Source organism: Gallinula chloropus (genome assembly GCF_964237585.1).
Source record: "Gallinula chloropus genome assembly, chromosome: 3".
NCBI classification, from domain to species: domain Eukaryota; kingdom Metazoa; phylum Chordata; class Aves; order Gruiformes; family Rallidae; genus Gallinula; species Gallinula chloropus.
The window spans coordinates 107,845,068-107,863,461 of record NC_140087.1 but is presented as its reverse complement, the minus strand read 5'-3'; the positions used below and the strand labels follow the sequence as shown (position 1 = coordinate 107,863,461).

General features: G+C 45.4%; 1 protein-coding gene across 1 annotated transcript in view; it reads left to right on the top strand.

Annotated features, from left to right (window-relative positions):
- Window positions 1-13,436: 13,436 nt before the first annotated feature.
- ROCK2 (Rho associated coiled-coil containing protein kinase 2) overlaps window positions 13,437-18,394 on the top strand; it is a gene marked incomplete at its 5' end in the record, with an annotated part of 95,684 nt that continues 90,726 nt past the window's right edge. Inside the window, 1 exon segment of the mRNA XM_084262056.1 lies at window positions 13,437-13,586. Coding sequence (XP_084118182.1) covers window positions 13,437-13,586 — 150 coding nt within the window.

Here is an 18,394-nt window from a genome sequence, read left to right as displayed (position 1 = left end):
GGATCGTGTGATTAGAGGTTGTAAAGTAAAAGCAAAATACTGCAAAAACATTAGTGTTGCTTCTCTTCTGAAATCAACCAAGTCTTAATTGCTAATTTTTCTTAAATAACAGAATAAATGGATAAATAGAAATGTCAAGTCTTTGAACTGCCAAAGTTGACCCGTAGGTTGGCAGTCTCAGTGCACAGATCGGTGGTTTTGATTTGTTTGGAAAGTTTCATAACCACTGACAGCCCTGAGCCACCAAATAACGCAAAAGGAAAACATGGATCACTGTACATTTATTAACTAATTGTGTGTTTCTTCCAGTCTGAAAGACTCCAGAGTGTATTAAAAATTAACTGCAGATTGAAGCTCAGGAATCTACTTGTGGTCAAAAAGGAATTAAATTTGTGATATTCAATGATCACTTAACAGATTCTTAAAAACAAGTATCTTCCATGTGAAAATATCCTTTATTCCCAGCCTGTAAAATACTGTTCCTTTATATGTGGAGAAAATACAGACTGTTACAGTTGGACAGAAGGGGCTGGAAGGCTGTCCAGATATTGTCTGCTGTGTCTGTGTCTCTGAGGATCTGTTGCCTAGAAATGAAAACAAGACAACAATAATTGTTTACATAGATGTTGCCTGAAAACTTCTCAGGCATTCATGGTCCCTCTGCTGACTTTATGCTAATCAACCATTTCTTAGATTGACAAGTGGGAGCTATTTTTGTGAGACAGGGAGGGAAGCCTGCAGAATGGCGTTTATGATTTGGAGATAAAATGATACAGCTGTAAAGGGAGGGAAAAAAAGCCAGTTATAAAGTTCTTTTATCACCTTTGAAATCAAAAGCTGCTCAGGAGGGTGTCTGTTCATTCGAGTAATTGCTTCTGAGCAGTTTAACAAAATTGAGGTTCAACTAGAAATGGTGATTCAGCCCTGTGCTTTACTGGCAGCAAATGGTGGCTCTGGAATGGGCACAAGTAAGCTGGATAAATTACACCTGGAACTGAATTGTTACACTTCCATATTTTATAGAGGTAAGTCTCTATTTAAAAATAATAATGGATTCCCAAGGGAAATTACTATGATTATCAGGAGGATGAGACTTGGGAGTTTCTGTTTCCATATACAGAGATTCTTAGTGCAGGCTGTCCTCTAAGGACAGTTTTACTTCCATATAAACCCATACATCCTTTCATCACCCCATCACGCTGCCAATTGCCCCATCACGCTGCCAGCAAGCAGCTTGCTGCCTCTGGATGAGTCATTCCTCAGGTCAAAAAGGGGTCCTTGATCCCTACCTTGATGTTGTTTCCAAATCCCCATCAGTCCAGCGACCCCCTAAGAGCATTTGTCCCAGCTGTCCCAGCACCCTCCACAGGACACTCATCCTAGAAACCCCAGCAACAACAAGGGCAGTCCTTGGACTTCTGCTGTGCCTGGGGAAGCAGTCAGCAATCACGGACAGTGCTAGGTCCTCCCAGGTGCCCCAGGAGAGTGTCCTCTCTGAAGTCAGCACTGGAAGACTGTCTGTTGCCTTCAAAGATGCTGCCCCAGGACTCACTGATCCTCTCAGTCTTTACTGTGTGTCCTTTAAGAAATTTAATGGCAGAATAAATTAAATGTTCCAAACACATAATAAAAATTAGCATCTTGTTGACAATTTCTATTGAGAAGCCAAATTGTACAAATCAATGCTCATTATGTTTATAACCTGGGGTCAGGTTTGGTTTTTTTAACTTTGGTATCCTGTCAGGCTTACTTTATGAGACAGGAAAATATGAAACTTCTGATTAATCTTCAGTATAACTTACATTATTTTTCAACTATGACAAAATCGTTCCCTCTACAGGTTAAATACTCCGACATTTTAAAAAGCCTAGAGATAGGTTTAACCCTTTCCTCACCCCTTTTTCATCTCCCAGGACATCTTTATTTTTACAGTGGCCAGAGAGGAACTGAAACAGGTACATCCTGCAACAAACACTCTAAACTGCCTGAACTGCTGCAGAGATTCAAGGGCAACTTCAGCAGAGGGAGAAGAAGAAGTTACCCACCTTTCTTACCCATTTATGCCAGGTGGTCCCAGTCCCATGCTGACTGCATGCAAAGACCAAACCATGTAGATGAGCACACAGGCGTGTGCTCGCCAGGCTGCTCGCCGGCTTCCCCCAGGCTGCGGGGCCACTAGAGGGATGTCTGCCATCATCTTTCCACTGGTGGATGAGTCGCCAAACCGCCACCTCGGGCTTCTGACGTTGCAAATTACACTCAGCATCAAACTGAAAATACTGCAAAGAATTTATCAGAGGGCTGCTCACCATGGGAAAGTATTTGGAAGCTACCGATGTGGCACCATGTGACTCTAAGGCTGGTGTGCCACAAGGTCCAAGTGAGCTGACCAGGATACTTCTGGTTGAGTATTTTTCCACCATGAAATTCTGATTTGGTGGAAAGCAAATGGCTTGCCTCGAGATCCCTAGCTGCTGCTTTCCTTCCAGCACATCAGACACGAGCCAAACAAGTCTTTTGGCAGCCCAAGTTCAAGGACTTCCAGGTCTTGGAAGATCAGGGTCTCTGGGCTGTGGCAGCCCCAGCCAACTCACTGCAGACCTTGCAGATGCCTGGGATACCTGTTGGGGGTGGTGGGTCCTGGATAGCTGCTCAGAAAATTCTGAAAAAAACAAATTTTGTTCTTTTCTGTAGTGAAATTTCTCTTCATGCTGCCACTCCACAGGCAGCTTGAGATCCAGCACTTGGTTCAAAGCTGGAATCCTGTTTTACTGTAACATTTCCTACGCTTTCATCAACTCCAGCTAGATGTATCCTTTTTGTTTGTTTCCTATGGTTTAGCTTGTGCCTTGTGGCATGGCATAATCTATTTACTCAATCAGCAAGTTTGTGGTATGCTCAGTGACAAAAGTACTTATTTTTTATTCTAAACTAGATGATTAGAAAAGAATGAAAACTTAATAGCGAAGAACCCCCCTCCTACGGGGAGCAGCAGTTGGAACTGACTGCTTGAAAGGAGCTGCAAGGAGAGGAAAAAATTGGTAAGCTGAAGCAATAGACATTAGTTTTAAGTGCTATAATAGGCCTTGTGTGCCCCTGAACAGCATCACTAATAAGCCCTGATTTATTACCCTGGCTGAGTAGATGGGTTGAACTCTTAAGAAAAGATAAAAATGTGTTTTAATTTAGGTGGAAAAGCAGCATAGATTTAAAAACTGGTACTAGTGAAAGCTGTATTATTTATTAGTTATTTTAATAGTTAATGCCCTGGAAAATGTTGTTTCAGTCATGTCTAAACTATTTTGCTTCAAATTTGTTGAATAGTTTTGGCTGGAAACAAAATAAAGGAGGGGATAAACTGTTGATGGAAAGTCTGTAGTTACCAGCAGTTCAATGATCAGAGCATTTACTTCAGTAGCAGAGACCCCTTAGCAGAGGCTGTTTTGAGGCAAGCCACGCTCAGTCCTTCCTATTACCACTTTGATTTTGTCCAGACGGAGAAGGATGGGGACACATCTCCCAAGGGAGCACACTGGTTCCCAGGGTGGGAGGCCACAATTCTCATGCTCCTCCTTGCTGACCCAATGAACTTGGTGCCTTTGTGCAGGGCAACAGCTTCAACTCAAGGAAGAATTTCCCCTTTCTCCCACTTCAGGCATCCCCACTCCCTTGACAGCTTCCTAAGGAGTAGAATTCTGCTTCAAACTCCCTTGGACAAAGGTAGGATTTCCTTATACTGAGTATCTCCATGCTAGGAAATAAAAAAGAGGGTCTGTCTCTTCTCTTAAGCATCCAGAGCAAATACTGTACACCGGGTCAAACAGGACATTTAATGGTCCACAAAGAAATACCTCCAGGTTATTTTCTTTCAGCAAGGAAAATCAGCCACTTTGCTCATGTCCAAACTGTGCTGGTTTTTATTATAGTCACTGTGGGTTTTCAACAAAAACGCAATGTCCACAAAGTCTTTAACTGGTCATGAAATACTTTGGTTTCACTTTCGTCCAGACCACACTGTGCTTCTTACAAACTGTTATGTCCAGAGACACAGAAACAACTGAAAACAATGTTGAGAGCTCCTGACTCCAGACACTCTGATGCCAGTCACCACATCATACCGCCCTTTCTCTTGGTCCCTTTACTCAGACGAAGGTTGTACCAAACCTCCATCATTTATGTTTGGAAACGCTCTTAATTCTCATCTATTTGTGTTTAGTTTACATCCATGTATACTTCTGCCAGTCTCCTTAGTGTGGACTTCTTTGCTCTATCTACACACACCACTATATTCTCAGTCACCCCTCTGCTGGACTTGGCAAATAGAGTTATTCAAGTCACCTCACAGAAAACAGGCTTGCTCCTTTATCTCAGCCCAACTCCCAGTTTCAGTTCCTCTCCTTCAGAGAATAATGGAACAGTTTGGAGTAGCAGGGACCTCAAAGCCCATCCTGTTCCCACCCCCTTCCATGGGCAAGGGCACCCTCCACTAGCCCAGGTTGCCCAAAGCCCCATCCAACTTGGCCTTAGGCACTGCCAGTGAGGGGGAGAGGCAGCTACAGCTTCTCTGGGCAGCCTGTGCTAGGGCCTCACCACCCTCACAGGGAAGAACTTATTCTTAATATCTCATCTAAATCTCCCCTTTTTAAGTTTAAACCCATTCTCCCTTGTTCTATCCTTACACTCCCTGATAAGCAGATGCTCTTCAGCTTTCCTGTGAGCCCCTGCAGGTAAGGGCTGCAGTATGGTCTCCCTGGAGCCCTCTCCAGGCTGAACAAGCCCAACTCTCTCAGCTTGTCTTCAAGGCAGAGGTGTTCCATCTCTCTGATTAACTTTGTGGCCTCCTCTGGACTTGCTCCAACAGCTCCATGTCCCTCTTGTACTTGGGACCTCAAAGCTGGATGCAGTACTGCCAGTGGGCTCTCACCAGAGCAGAACAGATGGTCAATGCAGATGAACAGAATTATTTACGTTACAGCAATTGTTTTACTAGGTATTTCCCTGACCATATCTTACTGGAGTATCTTTGTTAAATTTTACAATACCATTCGCCCTTTTTAATTCCATATTTCCATCAACTAATGGAAGCCTTAAGTATTTCTCCTCATCTGTTTCCAAATAATCACTTCCCACATTATATCAGGGTTTCTTCTGAGTCCCCTAGGGCACATCCCTCTATAGACTGTACCATTGAATTATATCCTACTTCTGTCATTCCCATCATGGAGATGATCAGAACTTCCGCACAATATCCCAACCTTGTCTCTCTATTGATGTCTTCTGAAGCTGTGTAAACAGCCAGCATCATCAGCACAGTCCTGGCTTTCGCACTATAAGGCCTTGCTGCCCTACCTATAGCCAGTTCTTTGTAATTCAGGAATAGTACCATACCCTCTGGAGTGTTTTACAGATGGATCTCCTACAAAGAAAGCACATGGGAAATTCCCTTAATAATTCCCATTAACTCCAGCCTTACCATATCAGATTCTTTGCTGTGCAAAAGGCAAACGAGATCAGTTGCACTTTTTTGCCAATATTTTATAGCTATGGTAGCTGGTGTGATACACATCTAAACTCATTCCTGTTTTTCTTCCCTTTGTCATTTGCTAGAAATATGCTTTTAAATATGGTATGCTACTGAGTCACAGAAAGTTTGGTAACTGTCCTCTGTCTCCTTTTAAGATACAGATCTGTGCTTACTATTTTCAGTCACATGGCATCATGCTGGCAGTACTAATTCATTCGAAAGTCACTTGTTACTGACATTGAGATGTAGCTTTAGTAATTCCAGAATTCTGATGCTTATCTGACAACAAATCTTCAAAGCTTTTTTTCCAATTTGGTTGTAATTGCCACTTTTATGGCAAATTTCACTTGTGTACCTTAATTCTGTTTACCCACAAAGTGTTCTACTTTAACATCATCACCCATCACTAAAGCCCAGAAGCAGTATTCGTTTGGATGGGAGCAAAACTGAGATCATCTTTACACTGGGCTCCTCACACAGCTGACCCATTTACCATCTAAGAGACAAGTCTAGTAATAACAGTTGTTAAACAAATCTGTCCTTCTTGTTGGACAAAGTGAGGAGAAATAGGAAAATCTTTTTTTTTTAATTAACTCCCTTCCCTCCTTTCCTTTTCCCTTCCCTCTCTCCCCTCTTTCTCTCTCTACCTCTCTCTCTATGCCAAGTGTTTACTTCGCTGCTGGACTCTGATGTTGTTTATATACAAAATGATGTAATTTCTCCAAGAGTGCAAAGCTGTGTCTTCACTAGTACATTCATGATTGGTTTCATTCCTTTTTTATGGCCCCTGCAAGTTCCCCAAGCGTGGGCACAGCAACAGTAGCTGTTTACACCCCAGTATCAGCCAGACTGGCTTGTCTTCCCCAGAATTAACAGTAGCTAAGTCTTGATGAAAAGCAGATCATAGGGATGACAGTGCAAATATGGAGATGCATAATGTGGGTATTCAGAGATGCACCCAGAACTACAGCAATAATCATCTTTCTTTAGCCTGTCCTATACAAGTCATCTTCTACTGGCATTCCCCACTAATTGCAGGGAGTGTTGGGTGCCCAGGGTTTTTTACTGTCACTTCCCAGGCCAGTTCCTGCATACTTACAGCTGAAGGCCAGATTAACAGAAGTATTTACTATGTGCCTACAACAGTTCTGACAGCAAAATCCAAGTTCACAACCCAAAAATACTCTTCTCAACGGCCATCTAACTGTGCAGGTCTCTAGGTTTGCCATCTACCTCTCTGTCTCCACCCTGCTGAGCACTGTCATCCGTAGGCTGGAGAGCCTTTTCTTCCTGGCCTTCCTATCTTCTTACTAACGTTCTTACTGCACAGAGACTGCTTCAGGAGAATGTATCCTTAAAGAGGCAAAACCACACACAAAGCTGAGAGCGGCTGCAAAGTTTATTTGGAGGAAGAATACAGAGCAGGAATTGACACAGGATGGAGAAAAGAGAACATGTATGTGGGTTCTCACTGCTGGGACTGCTGGATTGGATCAGGGTGGACCTGCTGGGTCAGATGCACATATTGTTTGGGAAAACAGTGAGGTTTGGGCACACTTGTTATAACAAGTGTTGTTCAGTACGCAGCTGGGGACTCTTTTCTAAAATGTCTGACTATCCTCAGTTTTTCTCTAAGGAACCTGTTTGCCCAATTCTTTGGGATCCTTTTGGAGCAGCAAGTGTATAAATGTTTGATTTTTAAGTCCAGAATAACCTATCAGAAAGTCTCATGTTCATATGGGTACATGGTCACTGGAAGGGACAAGTATTACAGGCATGTAAGTGATGGGACTGGATCAATACTTAGTCCCCGTGTCAGAATTAAAAGGAGGCAGAAACAGCTTTGAGAAGCTATGGCCAGCATTTCCCAGGGACTGGCAGCTTTGTGCCCTGCACCCTTCCAACCTTTACAATGTGTCACGCCAAGGAAGTGCTGCAGGTAATGCTCACAGCAAAATAAGTGTGACAGAAACCCTCCTTGGCTTGGAGATTGTGCAGTATAAGCAATCTACTGACAGCGTGACGGGGAGTATTTCATAGATCAGCACCGCGGTGACGTACAGCTATGGGCTGCACAGCCCCAAACCTGGCCTACATGAAGAAAGCAGCAAAGGAAAAGTTGAGGTCACTTTGTCCTTACTGTCCAAGCCACGCTTACTGCAAGTTTCCTCCTGAGACTGACAGCAGAGAATCTGGCACATCAACATCACATAAGCATTTCAATTAACCTAGATTGGCAGTTTCACTTTTGTCTTCCCAATGCATCCAAAAAACTACGAAACTACCTTATTAACAAAAGCAATGTTAGTTAGCTGGGGAGCATTATGTAACCAATTAAAAGAAAGACAGGCAGAGACCAAGTCCTGCATTATCAGGGCACACCCAGGCATTATGCAGTCACTTTTGTTCCACACCTCCTTTGCTTGATCCTCTGGTATTTGTGTTAACATACTGAATGCAGCACAGCACAGGCAGTAGAATCACAGATTCATTTTGGTTGGAAAAGACCTTAAAGATCATCAAGTTCAACCGTTAACCAAGCACTGCCAACTCCACCACTAAGCCATGTTACTCAGCACTGCATCGACACTAAATACCTCCAGGAATGGTGAATCAACCACTACCCTGGGCAGCCTGTTCCAATGTCTGACAACCCTTATGGTGAAGAAATGTTTCCTAATATCCAATCTAAACCTCCCCTGGCACAACTTGAGGCCATTTCCTCTTGTCCTGTTGCTTCTTACTTGGGAGAAGAGACCAACCCCCACCTGGCTACAATCTCCTTTCAGGTAGTAGTAGAGGGCAGTAGGTCTCCCCTCAAGCCTCCTCCAGGCTAAACAACCCCAGTTCCCTCAGCTGCTCCCCATCAGGCTACCAACTTCCTTGCCCTTCTCTGGACATGGTCCAGCACCAGAATGTCTTTCCTGTACCAAGAGGCCCAAAACTGAACACAGTACTTGAGGTGCGGCCTCACCAGTGCCGAATACAGGGGAACAATCACTTTCCTGGTCCTGCTGACCACACCATTTTTCATATAAGCCAGGATTGCAGTTGGCTGCCTTGGCTACCTGAGCACACTGTTGGCTCCTATTTAGCCAGCTGTTGACCAAGAGGCAGCTTTCCAGCGACTCACCCCCAAGCCCACAGGATTGCCTGGGGTTGTTGTGACCCAAGAGCAGGAGTATTTCTGTATCAACTGATACATTTATTCAGCTATGAATGCTGTTTGAAAGAGCTGGAAGCAATGACACCTGGCATACCTATCGGTGACAAGATACATTCCTTGCCAAGTAGAAACAGTAGATGTAGGCCTTTACCTAGAAAGTTTAGCATATGAAGGTATTTTCTTCAACATTTGCTTGATTACTTTGGTTTGCATTTAATTACACAGATGGCTGAGTGGTTTTGTAATTTTATAGCTGGCCTGTGCTAGTGATTGATGTGGTAGTGTCATTCTTACTGAGAGCTGTTTTGGAAATACTTGGGGTTTGAAAAGCTGCTTGTATTTAAAGCTGCTAGTTGCAACGCAACAGATGCTGCACCATGCATTAAATGAAAGAATGTTAAAAAATGGGGGTTTGTGGCCCTTATGTAACTACAGTATTTGCACCAAGACAACACTGGAATATCAGCAATGATCATGATTGTGGCCAACTTTGTGACTCCTGTAAAAACAAGTGCTTTTCTAACTCCCAGAGCCAGAGTCATGTACTTTCTTTCCTGTCTGTTTTCATTAAACTAAAATGAAGAAAAAGGGGCTTATTTTTAATCCAGGAAAAATAATTTGTTGACCCTCGGACTGATTAAACTCTAGCATGAAAGAAAGGAAAATTAAAAAAAAAATCCACAATGCACTTATATGTCTCTCCATCCTTATTTCATATTTATGAGTCTAAAAGTGCAGAAACCCTTATGCTAGTGAAGTAAATCTAAATTACTTTCTGATGGTAGAATGACAACCTTTAGCTACAACCTCCAAAGTCCCAAAACCTCATTATCTAAAAATCTACCTCGTGTCCTATTTCCATCACAACAACGATTGACTATGACGTTCAAACCGTCAGTGTGGGGTCCTAGATGTCCCAGAGGGGAGGGACAACAGTTATGCATCTTTGCCCATAGCTGTTTGACATAGCTTAATTTAGGAGCTTTCAAAGACTGTGTATTTGCTTGGACTATCTGGGTTTTCTGTCCTTACGTTGCTGTCACAATGTGGTTCTCATTCAGGATGAGAATCACGTCTCTAGGCAGAGACGTGAGATCACTGGCAACTCAATTTTTCTATGCATCTGTTTCCCCATATGCAAAACACAAAAACGGACCAGATCCACATTAAGATGCTAAACCTAAATTTTAGGGACCCTACTAATCGACTCCCCCACCAGTAGTACTGAAGCTGTCTGTACAATGCCTGCAGAGTGGGAGCCTACACGAGGATTTGCAAAAGCCCTAGCTGGGCAGCAGCAAGCGCTAAAACCCCAGCAGCCCCTTCTCTCGTAACAGATGCGCAGATGGCCAGTTTGTCTCCTTCTTCTTTTGCAATAGCTGATAATGAAAGCATACCTCAGGTCCAGAGCCAAATCCCTTTTCTTATTGAGAAGGCTTGATCCCCATGCAATAGCCTAAAGGAATGACCTGAAGCTGATGACTTTTAACCAGTAAGCCCAGTTTACCAGCTTCTTACAAATCTACTCATAGAAATGCAGCCAATTCTGAAAATCGTCAACAGCAAATTCCTGACTTCCTGGGGACACCTAAGACATATTTGGACCACAGACACCTTAAGAGTTGAGCGGCATTTCAGGGAGAGGAAAGTGAAGGATCCAGCTGTGGACTCGCAGGCTTAAAGCTGCAGCATGCACACTGGAAGGCATGGATTTCACCTTTAAAAACACAGTAAATAACATTTGACAAGTCACTGCATCAGACCTTGAAACTACCATATGCAGACCAAGTAAGAACAGTTCCTCCTTTAGATGGTCATTTTTGGGGACAGGTGTTATCCCAAGAGATACATGCTACTACAGGCAGAAATAATAGAACTGTAAAAAGACCACAGAAAGTGGTATGATTTTTCCTTTAAGACACGTTTTAATTGTGGTTTTTTTTTCCCAAATACTGAGTGGAGGATCTGACTTTCTGGATACTCTTTTTGCCACTTAATCACTTGCAACCAGCAATAAAGTTTCTGCTGATGATATTGTTGAGGATTTGTATTGTACAAAGGAATTCAGCTGACTCTGCCATTGTCAATTGGTCCCCATAACAGAGTAAAATGTGTTTCGTCAGTAAACAGCTATGTCCCGAAGGCCGGAGGAACAGATCTATTGGGCAAGAATTTCAAGGAGGTACTGTTTCTACACATTTGCTTTTGAAGTCACAATCACACTTTTTTTGTATGCAAAAAGGGCTGTTATGCTTATTTAAGAATTTGTTACCTTTGTTTAAATAGTACGCTGAACAATGTCACTGAATCATATAAGCTAGATAAAGACTTGTTCTTACACAGCTTATTTTATAGATAAGGAAAATGAAGAACAGAGAAGCAGCTTGCCTACAGCCAAGAGGAAACAAAAAAGAGCTTAGGTTTTCACATGACCCACTGCTCGGCTCAAAGCCCATTGAAATCACCCCAAAATTGCTGTTGACATTAGCAAAACCCAGCACGGGCTCCTTATTGATGGATCACTGGTGACACACTCCCCATGTTTGGTCTCCGGTCAAAACCTATTTAGAATCCCTTCTTAAAAACATACCAAATATTTCTCATGTGCCGCTTAATAGAAATGAGCTGTGTATGAAGAAATCATGTTTCCTTTAGGTAATTTAGAGCTTTTAATGGTTGCTGTCCTAGGCCATGTAACTTAATGATCCTAGTAGTACCCACATCCTAACCCTAGTAGCAGCCCTACTAGGTATTGCCTCTATTTTTAGTATCATTGCAAAGTAAACTGCTGGAGTAAATTTTGTGGGGTTATTCTTGGTGTTGCAGCAAAGTACATCCTCATCTCTTTTGGGGATGAGGTAGTCCTACTATATTAATAAACAGTGCCTCTCCCAAACTGATTTTCAGCAATTCCTTCAGAAAACTTACAAGCTCAATGTAGTTCACTGAAAGAAGCATGAGTCACAACGCCCAATTTGACTTTTCAAAGCCTTCACATACGCAGGTGAGTTTGTGTCAGATTCAAGGACTTCAATTCAGTGGACTGTAAACCAGAATCCTGTTACAGGGGTTGGGTTGATATCCAGACCTGATCCTCCCTCAAGCTGGGGGTTGTTCAGCGTCAGGGCCCTGAGCCGGAATATCAGAGAGAGTGATCTCACTCAAAACCATGCAAGTGACTCACGTATTGACTTCTGACTCCCTCCCCTCTTCCTTTCAAGTTAAGATATTGGCCCATTTTTCTGACATCAGCTCACTGACATCCAGCTGATAGCTGGAAGTAAACACAATAAAACTGCAACGTTAACCTTTCCTCCCGAGGTCCCTCCACCGCTACAGCTGGTCTCTGTCACGCTGCCAGGTGATGCGAGCCACATCGCCGGGCTGCAGGAACCACACCTCTCTCTCCCACAAGCTCATCCCGTGGAGCATCTCAGCCGTGCAGCTCGCCTCCTCCATCCCCACAGACACAGCTCAGGCAGCTAACAGCACTCTCCTCCGTACAGACCGCTCTTGCCGGGGCCTGGTAACACAGCACCCTGTAACCAGGGCCTGCACAGCGTGCGGGGACTGCGCGGCCGATCGTCTTCCTCTGGGTGAAGGAGGGAGGTCTGCGCGCCCCCTGGCACAGCTCGCCTCCTGGCTCTCCATCCTCCCTCTCGGGCGGACCCCGAGCGCTGCCGCTCTACTTGAAACGCCGCTCACCCACTTTCTCAGAGGCTGAGTTTTGTTTGCGTGCGCTCTGCACGACTGCGGGCAGGAGGAGGTCTCGGTCAAAACGCACCCAGCCACCACACAGCCCTTTCTCTCTCCGGCTGCTGGCCCCAGGCCCGGCCCCCCCGCAGGGCCCTGCCCGCAACGGCTGCCTCGGAGACCGGCGAAGCGGGAGGTCACCTTGGTGATGCGACGGGGGTGCCGCTGCCCCGACCCCGGCCCCCGGCCTCCCCTCCCGGGCGCGGGGCGCTGAGCTCAGGGTTATAGTTAGGCGGTGAGTGAGCGCTGAGCTATGCGCCGCTGCTGGCAGCGGGGCCTGCTGGGTAAAGGAGGCCGCCTCCGCCGTGCGGGGCCGGGGGAGGAGGAGTTCGGGCCGGGCCGAGCTGAACGGGGCGGGCGCAGCGGCGGCAGCAGCAGCAAACGCGCCGCGGGCGGGCGGCGGCCGCACCATGGAGTGAGAGGCGGGGGCGGCCCTGAGGGTGAACGGCGAGGCGAGGCCAGGCCGGCGGGGACTGCAGCTCTCGCCCGAGCAGTGGACGGAGCGAAGGAGAGCGAGCCGGAGTCCGAGTTCGACTCCGCTGCGGCTGCCGCTGCTTCTCTTTTCCCGCCGCCCTCCGCTCCCGGAGCGGGCGCTCGGCCGGCGCGATGGCTCAGCCGGCGGCTGGGAACAGGCAGTGAGCCGGCGCCCGCTGAGGGACGCCCCGAGCAGGGGGAGAGGCGGGGGCACGGCGGGAAGCGCTCCTTCCCTCCCACCTCTCTCCTCCTCCCCGCGCCCAGGCGGGGCAGCGGCCGCTTCCCCGCGCCCTTCATGCCCGGGCGGCCGCGAGGCGGCCAGCGGCGGCGCCCTGCCCTCTGCTCCCGCCTCGCTGCCCAGGCCCGGCCCGCCACGGCCCCCGCCCTTCCCCCGGCCGGCCTCCCCCCCAGCCTCTCCGCCGTGCTAGGCCCCGAGCCGGCCCGCCGGGCAGCCCCGCTCAGTCCCCTCCTCCTCGGCATCGGGGGACGCTCTCCCGCCGCCGCTAGGCGGGCCGGAGGATGAGCCAGCAGCCGCCGGTGAAGATGTCGGCGGCTCCTCTCACGGCGGAGGCGCTGGAGTCGGCGGCGGGGATGCTCGAGGGCCGCCAGAGGAAGCTGGAGTCCATGATCCGCGACCCGCGCTCCCCGGTCAACGTGGAGAGCTTGCTGGTGAGGGGGGCGGCCGGGCCGCGCCGCGCCGCGGGGGGAAGCGCTTGGCGGGGTAACAAAGGGAGCGTTGCCCTCGCCGCGGGCGGGCGGGAGAAGGGAGGAAGGAAGGAAGGAAAGGGCTCCCACGTCCTGGAGGAGCTTTCCTGGGGGAGGACGAAGGCTCCTTCCCCCGGGGTGGCGGGGGCGGCGCTTCTCCACGCCCCCGGCAGGGCCGCCGGCGAGGGGGGCGAGGGGCTCCCGGCTGCCTGAAGGGAGGGACAGCCGGGTGGGGAGGTGGCAGGGAGCGGGCCTTCGCCCCCGGGGGATGTTTGTGTCGGCGTTGAGGGGAGTGGATGGGGTCGGCCGAGAGCGGCCGCTCTGCTTTTAGGTACAGCTTATTTTGGAGAAAGTCAGAAAGGTCGGGAAGGATCTGACCCGGGGAGGAAAACGTCTTTTTCTTGGTTGTTTTTCTTCCCACCCCCCACCCCCCCCCTCCTCTCCAGCATCGTTTACTTTCGCGCCTCGTAATCGTAGCGTGTCCGTTCCCAAAGTACCTGCCTTTGTGTGCGCTGCCGGGCACTCGGTACCCATCCCCGCAGCCCCCTGCAAAACCGCGCTCTGGGGAAGCTGAGGTTTGCTGTGCGAAGCGCAAACAATTCAGGAAAAGGACACGCCTCGGAGAGAAATGCAACTGGGGGGTCCTCTGGGGTCACGTTTATTTTCCATCGGGGCAAACTGATTGGTCTGTCTCTTGTATCAAATAGCATTTTTCTGTGAGAGTGTATGAAATACAATTTCCTTTAGTAAGAAATCCATGCCCTCAGGAAGGAGTGGGAAGGGAGTTATATTTCCCCATTTAAAACATCCAAACCCTGGAAAAGCAGTGAGAGGGATGATGATGGTTATTGTTGTTGTTATTATTATTATTAAACTTAAAGACCTTCAAAGATAAGGTTTTCCAGTCTTGTATTTCCATTCTGTCCCAAGATCTCCAATGTGTCCCAGTTATGAGGAACAGAGGTGGGGGGGGGGGGGGATCCCTGTCCTTCCAAGAGTTGCTCAAGGCACTTTCATTGAGACTTTTTTTTCTCTCCCCTGCCTTCAAATGACTCAGTTCTGTTTGGCCAAAAATACAGGAACTGACTGAACAGTATGTATGCTTACGCTGTGTGGAGAATCTAGGAATTTCCTATAACATCTGAAAAATGTTCTTCTTGAGGCTTTAGTAGTGTATTCCTCCTCCCATAGATCTTCAGAGGCATAATGACACCCGCGGTGGTGAATGAAGGGGAGTGGGAAACAGGGCTACATATCTAGCTGGATTCAGATAAGTTTTTTGCCTAGGCCAAAGCAAAGAGAGCTGCCTCTGGGCTTTGCTCCCAGCATTTTCACTTTGGTATTTTGCTAGGAAAACTTTGACCTGTGGCCAAAAAAGAGCAGTTAAAAATAGTACAGTCGTTCTGAAAAATGCATCAGGTTAATACTTAACCCCAGTAGACTTTTTTCACACTCTCTGCTTTTATATGCAGCAGTGTGTTTCTTTTATTCTCTTGCCTCCCATGCCTTGGACATAGATTAGATACACTAAACACCATTTATGTTTCTGAAGAGAAATTCTAATTGCAAAATTGAGACTGGGCTGCTTAGCATTTTGGTTTGTTTTGTAGGCTTATAGTGTAGACCACTTTGTGTAAAACACTGGATGACTTAACAAACCATGGAAGAGTGGTAGCTGGATGGTGAAGGCATACTTTTAATGGTAAAGGTCATCACTTTGCTCTCTGCACACACTCACTATTCTTCAGAAAATTAACAGTGAGAAAAGGATAATGCTAATCAATGAAATTTCCTAGCTTGTGCATTCTACATGTCTGTGTGTGAAATAATGAACTACTTCAGGTTGGTTTGTTTATTTGTTATTCTCACTTAGGAAATTTGTAAGGGATTTCATGTAAAAGCTTTTTCTTTTGGACTCTGGTATTGTCGCTTTATGCTATTTGATATAATTTTGCATATCCATTCTGCTAGGCAGTCTTGAGTATGAAAACTTCATATTCGAATCACAAAATTTACTTGTTTACTAAGCAGCTTTCTTTCAGTGTAAATTGTTATAAGTGGAAATGTGTTTTTAGTTAAAAGTAGAAATACAGCAACAGAAACTAAGAGTCAGGGAAAACGTCTTTAAAACACTAGCTGGAATGCCACTATTTCATCCTCCAAAAATAACATAGCCAAAACTAAAAATGTGGAATGGAATTCAAAATGAATTAATTTCCTTGCACTGTAAAAAGTCATAAACAGCTGCTCTTCTGCATTTTGTGTGCATACTTTATTTTTGGGAAGCCATAAAAAGCAAAAAAAAGTAACTGTTAATCTGCAACACATGGTGCAAAATTTGAAAGATGGGAAAGCTGAGGTAATAAGCTGCCTTTCTCTAGATCCCAATTCTACTGCCTATCAAGAGATAATTTATTCAGTGGCTGTAAATGAAGCGACTTTCTTTGCGTACCTCCCTGACCGCAGGATGGCTGAGCACATCCATTTCTTCAGCAGCAGAATTGTGAAGCCAAATAAATTGATTGATTCTTTTTCTCCCATCCCCCTTTGGGGCTCAAGAGAGACCGTTAGATTTTCTAATGTGATTTTTGCTGTATTGTATGCCTTAATGCTTGTCTTCTTATGCTTGTGTTGAGCGTAATAATTTGGGTTTGATTAAGATTTATCTTTGAAAAGGACAGGCAGTCTGAATTCGGAGGCATTAAGAGATGGGGAACTCGCAGGCTGGTTTGTCTTGGTTGGTCATTGTGAAGGCAGAATTTTTAAACGTTGCAGATCAAAATATGTGCCATGGTTATCACTGTCTTTTTTTCTGCTAAATTAAAAATATAGAACAACATGGAGGACTTTCTGCACATTAGCATGGTTTAAATGCATAGCCTGAACTTGGTGGGTTTCTTCTGGTTTTGGTCTCCTAAAGAGATGAAGATGCAGATGCTAGAACTGTCTACACTGTTCCATGATAGGGTTTAGCAGAGACATCTACAAAGGGAAGTGGTTTTTGCAACCTCCTTTAGACATCCACTGAGTAGTCTTTTTTTCTCATTGTATTATGTTGAAAGCCTTTGTTCAGTTGCCTGTGCCATGATAAAATAACTTTTATTTTATTGTCACAGCTTTCTATGACACAGTTTCTTACTCCTTTTGGTTGTGTGACGTTGCACTAGTTGTTAGGAAAACCTGATTTGTGTATTACACTTAGGTTGTGCAGATCACTTTGTGAAGCTACTGTAGCTTTATTATTTGCTTTTCTGTCAGTTTGTCAGCAACTAATTTAGTGAAACAACGCTTTTGTGTACTGCATGTACACATTGATGATAGCACTAAATACTATTTGACCTTGGATGATCTATAAGAAACCCTTCTATAAATACATGCCTACTCATTAGTTCCTAGTTGTCAGCTACATTTAAGAAGAACTGAATGGTACTCAAATACATCTGGGTATTTATTCTTTTGTATTAATGCCCTATCTACTGTATTAACGGAGTTGTTTTATATAGTACTGATAAATACACGTTATTTAAGGGTGCGTTGGTGAGTGTTAACTGAATGCGTAATGTGTTCTAAAACTAGAGCAGATAGGTCAATGTAGGCTGTTCAAAATTAATCCACATCTCTACTTCCTTGTCATGTGTAATTGTATCACTTCAGCACATGCTGAACTCAACTTTAGAGTTTTATGGTGGTGACGACCAGCTCTGATAAATCTTATCCTCCTCCTCCTCCTCCCTGCAGTTGTCTGCCTGGTCCTTTTTCTGGAACTGCAGTCGATGTGGTTGCCTGGAGAAAGGAACTGGTGTCAGCCCTTGGTGGTGTTCAGTGCAGCCTTAGGGTTTTGGCGTTGAGTTAAACCTTGACACCAGAGCGCTGTGAAGTGTTGAGTATCTTTGGCCTGCCCTGCTGTGGTTGTGTCAGCCTTAGGAGCAAGGACTTTTAAAAATTGTTAGTTAGGTAATGCAGCAGTGAAATAGTGAGCACAGTGCAGGGCTACACTGGGAACGTGTTTCTGGTGGACTAAGAAAGGGAGAGGTGATTAGCAGGAGAGTGCTTAAGTGTCTTGGAATATACATGCCTTAAAAACCCAAACCAAACTAATTTGCTATTTATGTCTTAGCTAAAACAAAGCTGACAGGTATGCTATGTGTTTATATTAGTTTGAACATGAATAGACGTTCATCTAAGTTGATCCTTCCCATTGAGACCCTAGAATTGTACTCCTAATGAAAAGTGGATTGCAGATACAGCTGTGACTGATCCTTTCAATAGATGCATCTGTCCATAGCAATCTCATCAACTGGATGGATACCAACCTCATATCAAGAGTGTTAATTTAGCACATCATTAGGCTGAGCTCTGTTAACGCAGGGTCTCCAGGTCATCGTGGCTGACACACATGTATCTCTGCAGGATTTTGCCTTATGAACTTTCAAAGTGTTTCGTATTTAATGTGAAGCTTGCATATTTAGTATGAAAGTTGTCTCATTTTCCTAAATGTATTGCCACATAATTTTGAATTGGTAACAACAATCTGTTGTGTTAATTCGAGCCAGTGAGCACGGGGAAGAGTTGAAAATGCAGCAGTTAGCAGGATATGATCTGAAATTCATCACACACTAACTAGTAATGGCCAAATGATTCCCTTGTTTTTGAAGAAATTATTTCTTTCTCTATAGTTCTTGTGCTGTTATTTCTCTCAGCTTCTCCCTCTTTTTACACATATTCTATTTTTGATCTGTAATTTCAGATCATCTACTGCAGAGTTGAAAAAG